General features: G+C 28.1%; 2 protein-coding genes and 1 non-coding gene across 4 annotated transcripts; 1 reads left to right on the forward strand and 2 right to left on the reverse strand.

Moving 5' to 3' along the window:
• Window positions 1-898: 898 nt before the first annotated feature.
• LOC137820770 (uncharacterized) lies at window positions 899-1376 on the reverse strand. Its single transcript, XM_068625012.1, has one exon. The coding sequence runs from the start codon at window positions 1271-1273 to the stop codon at window positions 1013-1015; it is 261 nt and encodes an 86-aa protein (XP_068481113.1). The 5' UTR covers window positions 1274-1376; the 3' UTR covers window positions 899-1012.
• Window positions 1377-4668: 3292 nt separating this feature from the next.
• Window positions 4669-8965, forward strand: LOC137822551 (cytochrome c oxidase subunit 2, mitochondrial). 2 transcript variants are annotated; one of them, XM_068627450.1, is made up of 3 exons: window positions 4669-4810; window positions 6770-7197; window positions 7912-8965. In XM_068627450.1, exons 2-3 carry the CDS (start codon window positions 6809-6811, stop codon window positions 8669-8671), a joined length of 1149 nt encoding a protein of 382 aa, XP_068483551.1. In that variant the 5' UTR covers window positions 4669-4810; window positions 6770-6808; the 3' UTR covers window positions 8672-8965. The 2 variants fall into 2 exon arrangements, with proteins under 2 accessions (XP_068483551.1, XP_068483552.1); XM_068627451.1 differs by having other exon boundaries at window positions 4799-4950.
• Window positions 8966-11532: 2567 nt separating this feature from the next.
• Window positions 11533-11606, reverse strand: TRNAT-AGU (transfer RNA threonine (anticodon AGU)). The gene has a single exon. It is a non-coding gene; the product is annotated as a tRNA-Thr (tRNA).
• Between the last annotated feature and the right edge of the window lie 461 nt (window positions 11607-12067).

Genomic DNA, 12067 nt, shown 5'->3' on the forward strand with positions numbered 1-12067 from the left:
AATTATAATCAGTTACTCAATTTATTTGAATGAAAATCACTCAGTAACTATATTAAATCAGAGTATCTTTAGGAGCTATTAAGATAGTTAACCTCTTAAATTTGTTAACATATCATTTTATCTTTCTTTGTAAATTAAATTTAATATTTAATTAAAAATCCATCAATAGTTAAAAATAACTGTCATAATATAATTATTTACCATAAATAAAAATATAATTTATTTACTCAAAATATTATATCATAAATTTTAATTTATACATAGAAATTATTTTACATATTATATGAAATAAACAAAGTCAAGTCAATTGCACAAACTAAAATAACATGTCTAATGGTAAAACAAAAATACTAGTTTGAGTACAAAATTTATGAGTTAATAATTAAATATTAATACAAAAATCATAATAAATTAGGTTTGAAATACGTTAAAATGGCAATAGAAGTATATTCATGACACGCTATATTGAAAATAAATAAAAGTAAATACAATACTAATGCAAAATTTTATTATATGATCAGAGAGAAGAAACTATGACAGAATTGTCAGTGAAAATAATTATTATATAAGTAAATCAATAACAAATTTCAAATATATATTAATTTAATTAATTAAGTTATATGCTTGATTAATAATTTTGAGTTGAAGGATAACACAAAAAATTGTAAACTAATTTTATACCTATCAAACTGAAAATTGTTTTCTTTTACACTCATTTATATTTTCTAGATTACTTTTGAATCAGATGAATTATGGATCTGCTTTCAATTATTCACTCTACTACATATGTTCTACACTATTTCCCCAATTTTATTTGAATCGTATAAATTCAAACAAGTATCACTCACAAACAATTTTTCTTCTTCCACAATAAATTCACCGTCGGATACAGATAAAATTTATATCAATATGAATAATAAATTTAAATCGATATGAATAATAAGCGTTGCCACAAATTCCTAACAATTTACAGAGAATTGAATAGCAAAAATTAGTTAGGTTAGGGAATAAGCTATTGTTGGTGAGAAGAGAGGCAGAGGGAGAGAGAAAACTGAGCCTGTTGGCATTGCCGGCGCTTCAGAGCGGTGCCGGCGGTGGAGCAAAGGGTGCGCACCGCCTCCGATTGTTCGGGACACACCGACGAAACAAGACACATGGCCAGCGCCTGGCTAAGGTGGCGACACGCTGAGTCGCGACTCGGACCTGCCGGAATTCGACGGTGGCACTCTCGTAGCGCGTTCTCCACACGCTCGCACGTGTCTTCTCTTCTCATCTTTCTCTTTCTCGTTCGTTTCAGATCGCGCAATTGAGCATGCTTATTCTCACTTCCAATAGTAGTTACTCTAAACCAAGAAAGAGAATGAAACGACGTCGCTGAATCTAATTTTATTAAATAGAATAATATAGTTAAATATACGTATTAATTACTATTTATGTTTAATGTAAAGCTTTGTGAAACTCCCTGAACTATATGAAGTGACTCACAAATAAAATAAAAAAATCAAATTGAAATATAATTATTAGACATTTCAATTATTAAAATAAATAAATTTAAATCCAACCAACATTAAAATAGATGATGAAAATTGTTTAAATACAAATAAAAAGAGTATTGAACACTGAATTACATAACAAAATATTAAAAAAACATAGTTTTTCCATTAATTATGTTTTATCTCAAGTAGTTGGTTCTTCCAAATTTTAACACTGAATATTAGTTAAATACATATACACTACAACATACCATAAATAGTAAATGAATAAAATATTTTAAATATTTAATTAAAATATTAATTTATTATATGAACTATTTGGGTTAAATGTTGATAATTCATAATTTCCAAAAACTAAACTTGTTTAATTTAAGGATGATGCAAATCAGACTTCATTGCAATATTAATCAAAGTTATACAAAATTTAAATAAAATCAAAGAAAGAAAAACTTACCATAGTCATCTATTAATTTTTCATGTACTCAAATTAATCAATAAATGGTGAAAAGATTGAGATCTCTTTTTTTAATATAAATAAAAGTAAGAATACTTTTGTCCAGCGTATTTTTTCCCAAATTTAACATTCTTACAAAAATAATAATAAAAAAAAAGATGTTATAATAGTTATTTAAGTTATATTAATAATATTTTGTTTTTTATGAATAATAATTTTATTTTAATTTTTAAGTTACATGTCTTGGTTAACTTCTAGTACAGATACAATATCTTATTTATAGAAAAAAAACACTTTTGTAACGTGAAACACATCAACAATAAGGAGGAAGACATGAATTGTTTTTCTCGTAATAAGATAAACTAGTCATCAGATAATTCGAAACTAAGTGGGCGTTAAGAGACTTACGATCTACTGAGACCATTTATTGCATATCAACACTAGATAGTCTAACATTGATCAAACAGTCCATGAACATTTTATCATTTTTTTTATTAAGTCAATTATTCACAAATATGCATCTGGGTTCAACACAATTCTTTTGAGCAATAATGATTATTTGACACTAAGTTCATTACAAGCTTATTCTCTAATTAGTTTGATCAAATCCAAGCAATGAAATAATTTACTTTTTGACAAAATCTTTGTAATTATACGAGTGATTTGTTAAGACCTTCATCGCCTTAACATACCCTCGTTCAATCTACTCTCTTACAAATTGCAGTTTCATATCAATGTGCTTAATTCTTCCATGATAGACTTCGTGCTTGGACAATCCTATATTGTACTGCTACTATCATAATAAACTCGACAATGTGGCATACTCAATTCCTTCAACCATAAAGTTACATTTACAACTCTTGTCATGTTAGTATACTTAACTTTAGTGGTTGATAAAACCACTATCTTCAAAGTGTTTTCCAACTAATAAGAATGTCATACATAATGAAAAAATAATATGTAAAAAACTTTTTGGTGTTCAAAAATATAACATAATTTAACTAACAAAACCTTCTATAAAAACATTTATGATAAACAATTTAACTCCACCATAAACCAAGACTCATCAAAGTAATCCATTCAAATTATGAAGAATCTACTTAAAAATTTGTTAATATATTTCCACATTAACGGAGACATACATGCTAAAACATACATGCTAAAAGTGTTAATATTTTAATATTATTTATTAATTACAAATGATAATCATAGAAATTTTTTAAAAAAAGTAAATAAATAGGATTGTTTAAAAAATAAATATAAAATATAATTGTATAAGTATAATTATTAATTTATTCAATCATCCTAAAAACTATTCTATCTAATGTCACGCATGATTTTTATAATTTGTTTGGGATGAGTAAAGTGGTTGACTTTGCTGATATGAATTTCTTTGATATAAATAATGAAAGCAAAAAGCTGACAAAACAAGTAAACCTATATATTAAGGATGTGAAATTTATATTATATTTAAATTTTAATAAAAGTTGAACATAAACTATATGTATACTTTATACTCATCAATGTAGGTCAAATAATATAATTTATACTTGCTATGATACACATACTTATCGTAATAAATAACACTGTAAAAAATTAATAATTATGCGTTATATTATTATTATGTATATATATCCATCAATAATTAAATTATTTAAATTAGATGAAAGTGTTACAACATAAAAATTTAATTAACACATTTAGGAGTTGTGCAATTAAAATCATATAAATATGGTAATGGACAGACAACAAGTAAATTTAACTTTATTAAATTAATTAACGTTTTATTATTTTCAGTTACACTTATATTTAAATTTAAAATATTCCATTAGTTATTTAATAAAAAAATAGAAACAAAAAAATCGTTACTAATTTAAAATTAACATATTGTATACAAAATTAAAAAATATTTTCTTAGAAGACATTAATCATTTTCAAAAAATTTAAATAAAAAAGTTGGAGATTTTATTCATGTTTGACTAATTGTACAGATTAGGTAATTGTAACTTATATATAAAAGCTAAAGAACTATTTGACTAAATTAAAAATATTTGGTATATGTATTTATTAAACTGACATAAAAAGTTATACTTTATCATTTCTAAACATTTTAACAGTTATACATAATAAAAAATATTTATTTATTTATTTTAATTTATATCGTTGAAACAGTATTCTGTGAAATAAAATAAGATATTATATTATTACAAAAATAATATTTGATGATTTGGTTTTGAATCTTATTCAATTTAGCCAATTCTTTATTGATTTCAAAATCAATAAATATTTTAGATATTTGTTGTGTTTGAGGATTTTGTTTCTTTTTATACAACATAACTTAACTAAACAAGATTATATTCCTTGAAATAAATTATGTGTATTTTTAATCATCAAATAAACTTTTAAATACTATAATTTTGAGATATTACTTTTATTTATAATTAACTTTCAATAAAAAAAGGTTTCAATAAAATATTTAATACAGTAGAAGAATGAAACAGAAGTTTTAATAATACTACCAAAAAAGAAGTTTGAATAAAATATGATATTGAATTCAAAATGAGACAGTTTTGTAGTTTTATTTATTGGTCATTATAAGTTATATTCTATCATATTACACATATTATAATTGATTAATATATTAAATATAAAAAATATAATAAGAAACTTTTAATAAAAGAAATGAAATTACAATCTTGTAATTGGACTAAACAGCAATTTAAGTATTAGAAAACACTGAACTCTGAGGGAGTAGATAGTAATTTTAAGTTTTAGGGTTTCTGTGGACAAGGTCATAGGTATATATTCTAAAGAAGAGCTACAGAAGCGCACACGCCGCATCGTTTGGAGCAACACTGATCATGTAAGTAGATCGATCCGATGTATTAGGGTTCTTCAGATTATCTGATCTTATTTAATGTAAATTTGTGATTTGTGTTTTTGATTCAATTCTATATTCAAACTATTGCGTTCTTCTCGATCTCTTTCGTTGAATGCTATTAGGTATTAGTAATTCTGTTCATTCTTCGTTCGTTTGATTAGATCTAAGTTATTTCGTTTCTTTTTTCTTAGATCTGAGTTCTACAAGTCCTTTTTTGTTTAATAGGTATACGTCGTTTTGGTTTCTTCTCTGTTTTTGTTTAATAGGTATATTTTTTGTTTTGTTTCTTGTATACAAGCATGATACAGAACATACACAAGGAAACACCATAGGAAATTTAGTTTTTATATGGTTTAGAATAGAGTGTTGGTGAGATCTTTATCTTTTACATAAGGAGAGATTTCACGAATGGAGAGGGATGGTAAACAAATATGAAAGCCCTTTGTTTGGTATAGTGTTATGTGATACCTTTGAGGGACACAAATTCTATTATTTTTAGCGATTTAAGTGAGGAAGTACGCGAATTTGTAGAGTTGACACACTGAGATATTGGAAATGGATTGTAACTTGATGGTTGCAGAATCCAAATAAATATTGTGGATTATCAGATGTTTATTTTACATAGAGTATGGCTGTGGAGGTGATGAACGCAGGTTGAAATAATATGTTGTGGTTGTTTTTGTTATGCTTCTTGCTTGGTTTGATATATCACGGAAGCTTTGCAAGCATAGAATGTGGATGTTATGGAATATGGAATCTGTAGTTCACAACTCAGAGTTGTGAATCACGAGTTGCATTTTTTTATTTATAATTAATGTATTTTTCGTAAGTTGTAGTTTGCCACATGTGCGATATTGCATATGATGCATCATACATGTTTTATGCTATAGTGGATTTGTTGTAATATCTGTAGAAACTGTTTTTGTAATTCTGGTTTTTGCATTTGGTACATGTCTTTGTACGTCGAGTTTGTACTAGTTTTTTCTGATAACAATGCAACTTTGCCTATAAAAGAGTAAAGGGATCACAATAGACCGTTACATCATGTACCATTAAGTTTGTTATGTATGTATGTTTAATGTGTGTATTTAGTGGAGTTTTCTCAAAATTTTTTTCTGTAGATTTTAGTAGTTCGTATTGTCTTCTATTTTTATTTGTTTTTGAATATGAAACAATTGATGTGAGTTTCTTTGGTCATTTTGCCATTATTATTATACAAAAACTTTTTTTTTCACAGCAAAGGTAGAAAAATATTTAAATCTGCCACACACACCTACATCTTAATTCCATAACATAAATACTTGAAAGAATATGAACTCAATTTTGCTGCATAGTCCAGAGGGATTGCTGCGCAAACCAGAAACACTGACAAACATATATTTTCAATCTAACAAGTAATATGAGCATTAACCAAAGCACCTCCAACTAGAATCTTGCTAACCCTTAGAGCTCTCCCTCCATAACGTATCAATCTTCATCAATTCTTCTTGTGACTTGGTGTAAGCCTGACATATAGTATACGTGTTTTTACATTTCCTCTACCGCACAGTGAAGCTTCATTGCACATTTCCTCTACTCTGTTTCTAAAAGTGTTGCACATGGTAATCTTCACCAAGTTATAACATATACCTATTACATGACAGACCCCGCCCCCCACCCACTTTGACATATTCAGCTAATCAGAAAATATACACCAGATATGAATTTTATGCCTCTGGTCGTGCTGTATAATACAATAACTATGTGAAAGCTTCCAAATTATTAGAAGAATATACAAGTTAAACTATAAAACCAAGAAATATGGTTTTGGGTTGTAATTGGTTCAGTCTTAAGTTTTTTGTTAGTTTTCTCATTGGCATATTGTATTATGCGTATCTTTATTTGAAGTCATTCAATATTTTTTCTTGGAATTTACCCAAAATTTTGTTATTTCTATTTTAGTGAGACCAAAGTGAAGGCAAAAGTTCCTGGAGTTGGAGCATGGGCCTGCTATCTCATGTTAGGTCCACAGTTGTGGGAAAATGTTGCAAAGGAAACTTTGGCATATCTAGATTCTTGCAGTCGAATGATTATCAACGGAAGTTGATTTTATCCAGTGGTAGAGAATCATACTATGAACATTCTAGCAAGAGATCATATTCTTCCCCAACTGAAACTGAGAGTATGATTGCAAGTACTAGAACTAAGATGCCAAATATGGGGGGTGAAGGATTCGCCTTTTCATCTTATTTATCAACTGTCAACAGAAATTCAAGAATGATTCATTTCAGTAGTTGCCTCAAAACCCCTGTGAAATCTGAACAGGTTAATCCAAATTCTGAAATCCAGAAAATCACTACTGGGATGGACAAGATGCCAAGTCTTCTAAGGTTTGTGTTCTTTCATTACCATTTAAATGTTAATATCTATGTTACATATAACTATAATAGACTAGTGTGATTTGCAACATCCATTTTGCCACTGAAAGAACAGATAATGAGAGATTTAGAATGGAATGACTGTCAAATTGTTTGTCATAACAAAGTGCAAGAAGAGATGTAAGGTGAGGATTTGGTTAAGTTTTGGATTTTTTTTATACATAGAGATAGTAGATAATTCAAACGCATGAGTTCTAAATTTTTTTTACTGAAATATTCAACCTTAATACTCTAGTAATTAGGAAAAAAATACACAACTATGTTATCTTCCTATTCTTGATAAACTTTGGGTTTGTCTCTTCCTAACATGAGAATTGTAGAATTGTATTCATTTCTAGGAGAGAGAATACATTAGAAGTGTCCAAGGTATGCATGAAAAGAAAGATGTCTTGGTGACCTTTTCTTAGTCTGCATCTCACCTTGAAATTCAATTCTTAAATCGTCTGACTATATAACCTAAGATAGACTATAATAATAATGCATATCTTTAATGATGAAGAAATATCAAGACAAAACATGGTAAGAGTTAGGAAGAAACTATACTGTTTATTTAGATACTAAATTCATATAATAACTTTACAATGATTAATACTTGTACTTCTTTAGCAAAAACGATTGATCATTTTCAGTAATCAAATATTCCAATTGTTGTTTTATTATGAATAGATGGGTGGGTGGAGGCATCCCTGCGGTAGCTTTCTGTGATGCACCAGAACCATGGCAACTAGGATTTCAAGATGCAGCAACACCTATAATGCAAGGAATAATGGACTTACATCACGACATCTTTTTCTTCCTTGTTCAGATTGCGGTTTTTGTATTATGGGTTATGGCTCGTGCTTTATGGTGTTTCAGGCATAAAGTTAGTCCAATCCCACAAAGGATTGTTCATGGAACCACAATTGAGATTCTTTGGACCATATTTCCTAGTATCATCCTCATGTTCATCGCTATACCATCATTCACTTTGTTATACTCAATGGACGATGTTGTAGTTGATCCAGCCATTACTATCAAAGCTATTGGACATCAATGGTATTGGAGTTATGAGTATTCAGACTATAACAATACGGATGAGCAATCACTTGCTTTTGACAGTTATATGATTCCAGAAGATGATCTAGAATTGGGTCAATTGCGTTTATTAGAAGTTGACAACAGAGTGGTAGTACCAGCAAAGACTCATCTGCGTGTTCTTATAACATCAGCTGATGTACTTCATAGCTGGGCAGTGCCTTCCTTGGGCGTTAAATGCGATGCAGTACCCGGTCGTTTGAATCAGATCTCTACTTTTATACAACGAGAAGGTGTTTATTATGGGCAGTGCAGTGAAATTTGTGGAACTAATCATGCATTTATGCCTATAGTTGTAGAAGCAGTTTCTACCGAAAACTATGGTTCCTGGGTTTCCAATCAAATCCAATAGCCCAACTGATTGGGGGTGGTGGAGACAATGACGACATTGTTGTGGTGACGGAAGTAGCAGTGACAAGAATTGCTGATTGGTCAAATAAGACAAATAAAATTAGGTATTTTTCAATGAGTATTCGTATTTGAACCAAAGAATTGTCTCAGCAACACAATTAAGTTTTTGTCACTGTCTATTTTCACTTTGTTTTCTGTTTATTTGTTAAAATAAAACTTGAAACAGTTGTATTTTGTTATGATGTGATATACTTTTTTGTTACAAATCCAATGCATACATAATTACTTATTGGGACGTTTGTGGTGTGGTTTTATTTGATTTTGTATTACAAATTTATCCAAATCAATGGAAATATGTAAATAGTAGAAATTGATTTGATTCTATTGGAATTAGTTATGAAATGCACATCAAATTTAATTTCCTTTCAAGTTTTTTGCATTGGTGGATAAATTATTTCAATTGCATCAAGGAGTTGTCTTTATGTTTGTGAAACATACGATAAATAATTGAAATGTTTGAAGGATGAGAAATATTGAAGCAGATTGTGGATGATTAATTAAGTATACGTATTTTTGTTGGTGTTAATCACTGCATGGATTGTTACTAGCAAAATGTTGGTTCTCTTTTAAAATTCTTGAGGAAGCTTAGTCATAAGTTTATTGTGACGATTAAAATATCACTTAGTAATTTTTATTGTCATTTCATTCTCTTCTCTTGTTTCTACACTCTTTGAAACAATAGAAGATATACTATAGATGTTTTGAAGAAGCATAGTTATCTGAAATTGTATAAACTAAAGGAAGCTAAAAGGAAAAAGAAGGAATTATTGACTATCTTTACATTTATATGATAATCTAATAAATTTTGGAATATTTTAAAGTATATGTTTTCAAGACACAACATTCCATGCAGGTTAGGGGTGGCAAAGCGGGTCGGCATGCCCTGCTTAGGCCTGCAAAATGCGGGTTGAGTTGGCCCGTTCCGCATACAAAATGCGGACTGATTTTCATGACTTGCCCCGCATGCGGGTTGGCTTGCGGGCCGATCCACTTTTTTTTTTTTTTAGCGTAGAGGAAGAATGGAGGCAACACCGGGATGACAGTAGGGCGCGATAGTTGCAGGCGAAGCCACGCGAGTTGCAAGCGGAGCGAGCGACGACGCTGCAAAGGAGAGTGCGTAGTGTGTTGTGTGCGTTGTCACTCCTCCATTGGACAATTGTTATCAAGTCAATTAATTTTTTTATTTAACTTTTTATTTATTATTATTTTTTATTTTTATTTTTCTGGCTAGTGGGCCAGCTCGTCCCACCCTGCTACTGGCTCACACGGGTTGTACGAGGTGGACTAATGCGAGTCAGTGGGTTGAAAATGTTGACCCGTCCCGCGTTTTTTATAACGGCAGCCCCACATTGACATCCCTAATGCATGTAAATAATGAATTTCATACATTCACCTTCACATATTTTAAGATTTAAATATTATTACATAATTTTTGCGATGTTATTTTACTCAATTTTGTTATACATCTATGATTTTTCTATAAATTACAACTGTAAAATCTAACGTTTGATGTTGATTTTTTTCTAGTTTAAAAGATAAGACAACATATGTAATTTCAATTAACCTTAAGAACAGTTTAATTATTTATTATGAAAAAATGGAAGAAAACGTGTATTTACTTGATAATTTTGACAACTAAACATTTGGTATTAACTTTCCTGTCATATTAAACCAATATTATTAATTAACTAGTACAAACTTCACGAAGACAAGTTTGCTTGAAGGATTACCATTTCCCACTTAGTATAAGTGTGCTTGAAAATTGATAGGTTTTACCATTTTTTCTAGTTACATATAATAACTTAACTTATGTGACCTAACTTGTATTAAGAGTATAAAAGATTAAATATATTCTTTATCTTTAAATTTTTACGTAAAATTGACTTTTTTTTATTTTAAATTTTAGACAATTTGGGTACTTCTAATAAATAAACTATTGAAATAGGTATTTGTCAAATTTTTTACATTTTTAGTGTGAATTAGAATGTTAAGATATTTCATGCTTATTCATGGTTAATATGGATGTTATAATATTATAAAACAGTCCACACTTAGTAATTTGTTTGTTACGTAATATAAATATAAATATTCAGAAGATCTAAAGTTTGAAAAAAAAAATTATATTATAATACATAGACGAAAAATATATTTAATCTCATAAAAAAATTATATAATAAACACAAACTCAAGTTAATTAATCGAATTGAATATTGGAAACAAACTAGAAAAATCCAATCTATTGTATGACATTTTAATATTAAAAAAACAAGTAATACTTCATTTGACAATCTAATTATCACTTCCAATCTCAACACGAATTCAAGAATTTACTTCATACATGATATAAGACAGATACATAATAAATCAATTATATAATACAATAAAATTAAAATAATCACAAAATCATGCTATTAACAATTGTCATCTCTTTCATGAAAATTTATAGAAATTAGAATTATCATCTCTTTCATGAAAATATTATTTCTTAAGGAAAACTTAATAAAAATTCCTAAAACACATTGATTTATGAGAATGTTAATGTCAAAAGCAAAACCAAACATGATAAACAAGTTTTCCAACTTCAAATTCCTGAAAAAATATTTCAATGAGGTAAAAGCATTTTTATAATTAGATGCACCGCATTTAAAAAATTAAATTCTTTGAAAACAAAATAAAGAGAAAAGCTTTTTTCAAATAAAAAGTAAAACATAGATATTCACTTTAGTGTTTTAGAGAAAAAGAAAAATGATTAAAGAAGTCTCTATCAAAAAAAAAAAAACATAAAAAAAAAAATAATAATATTGCTCTTGTTGAGAGTCGAACTCAAGACCTCCCGCTTACTAAACGGGTGCTCTAACCAACTGAGCTACAAGAGCCTTATATTCATCTTAATCAATATTAGTTTATGATATACACTTGAAAAAGAAATTATGGATAATTTTACAATTACTTTTTTTTAAATAATTCCTACTTTAAATATAAATTTATAAAGAGAAATTATGGATAGTTTTACAATTACTTTTGTTAAATAACTCCTACTTTAAATATAAATTTATAAAGAGAAATTATGGATAGATTTACAATTACTTTTATTAAATAATTCCTACTTTAAATATAAATTTATAAAAATAAATAATGGATAGTTTTACAATTACTTTTATTAAATAATTCCTACTTTATTTTTTTATTAAAATAATTGGAGTCATTACTAACTGGAGTTATTACTAACTGCAGCAATTAAAAAGTTAATTATAAAAAGATTTTTTTTTTATATATTGAGATATGAAAAGAATAGTTATAGGAAAATTAAAATACATGTGTGTGTGTGTATATATAT

Source organism: Phaseolus vulgaris, chromosome 9 (genome assembly GCF_000499845.2).
Source record: "Phaseolus vulgaris cultivar G19833 chromosome 9, P. vulgaris v2.0, whole genome shotgun sequence".
Taxonomy (NCBI): domain Eukaryota; kingdom Viridiplantae; phylum Streptophyta; class Magnoliopsida; order Fabales; family Fabaceae; genus Phaseolus; species Phaseolus vulgaris.

Excerpts from the sequence above, each read along its gene's own strand:
- LOC137820770 (XM_068625012.1), bottom strand. The coding sequence starts at position 1,273 with ATGAGAAGAGAAGACACGTGCGAGCGTGTGGAGAACGCGCTACGAGAG.
- LOC137822551 (XM_068627450.1), top strand. The coding sequence starts at position 6,809 with ATGGGCCTGCTATCTCATGTTAGGTCCACAGTTGTGGGAAAATGTTGC. Across the intron at positions 7,198-7,911 it reads AAGATGCCAAGTCTTCTAAG|ATGGGTGGGTGGAGGCATCC; the intron begins GTTTGTGTTCTT and ends TATTATGAATAG.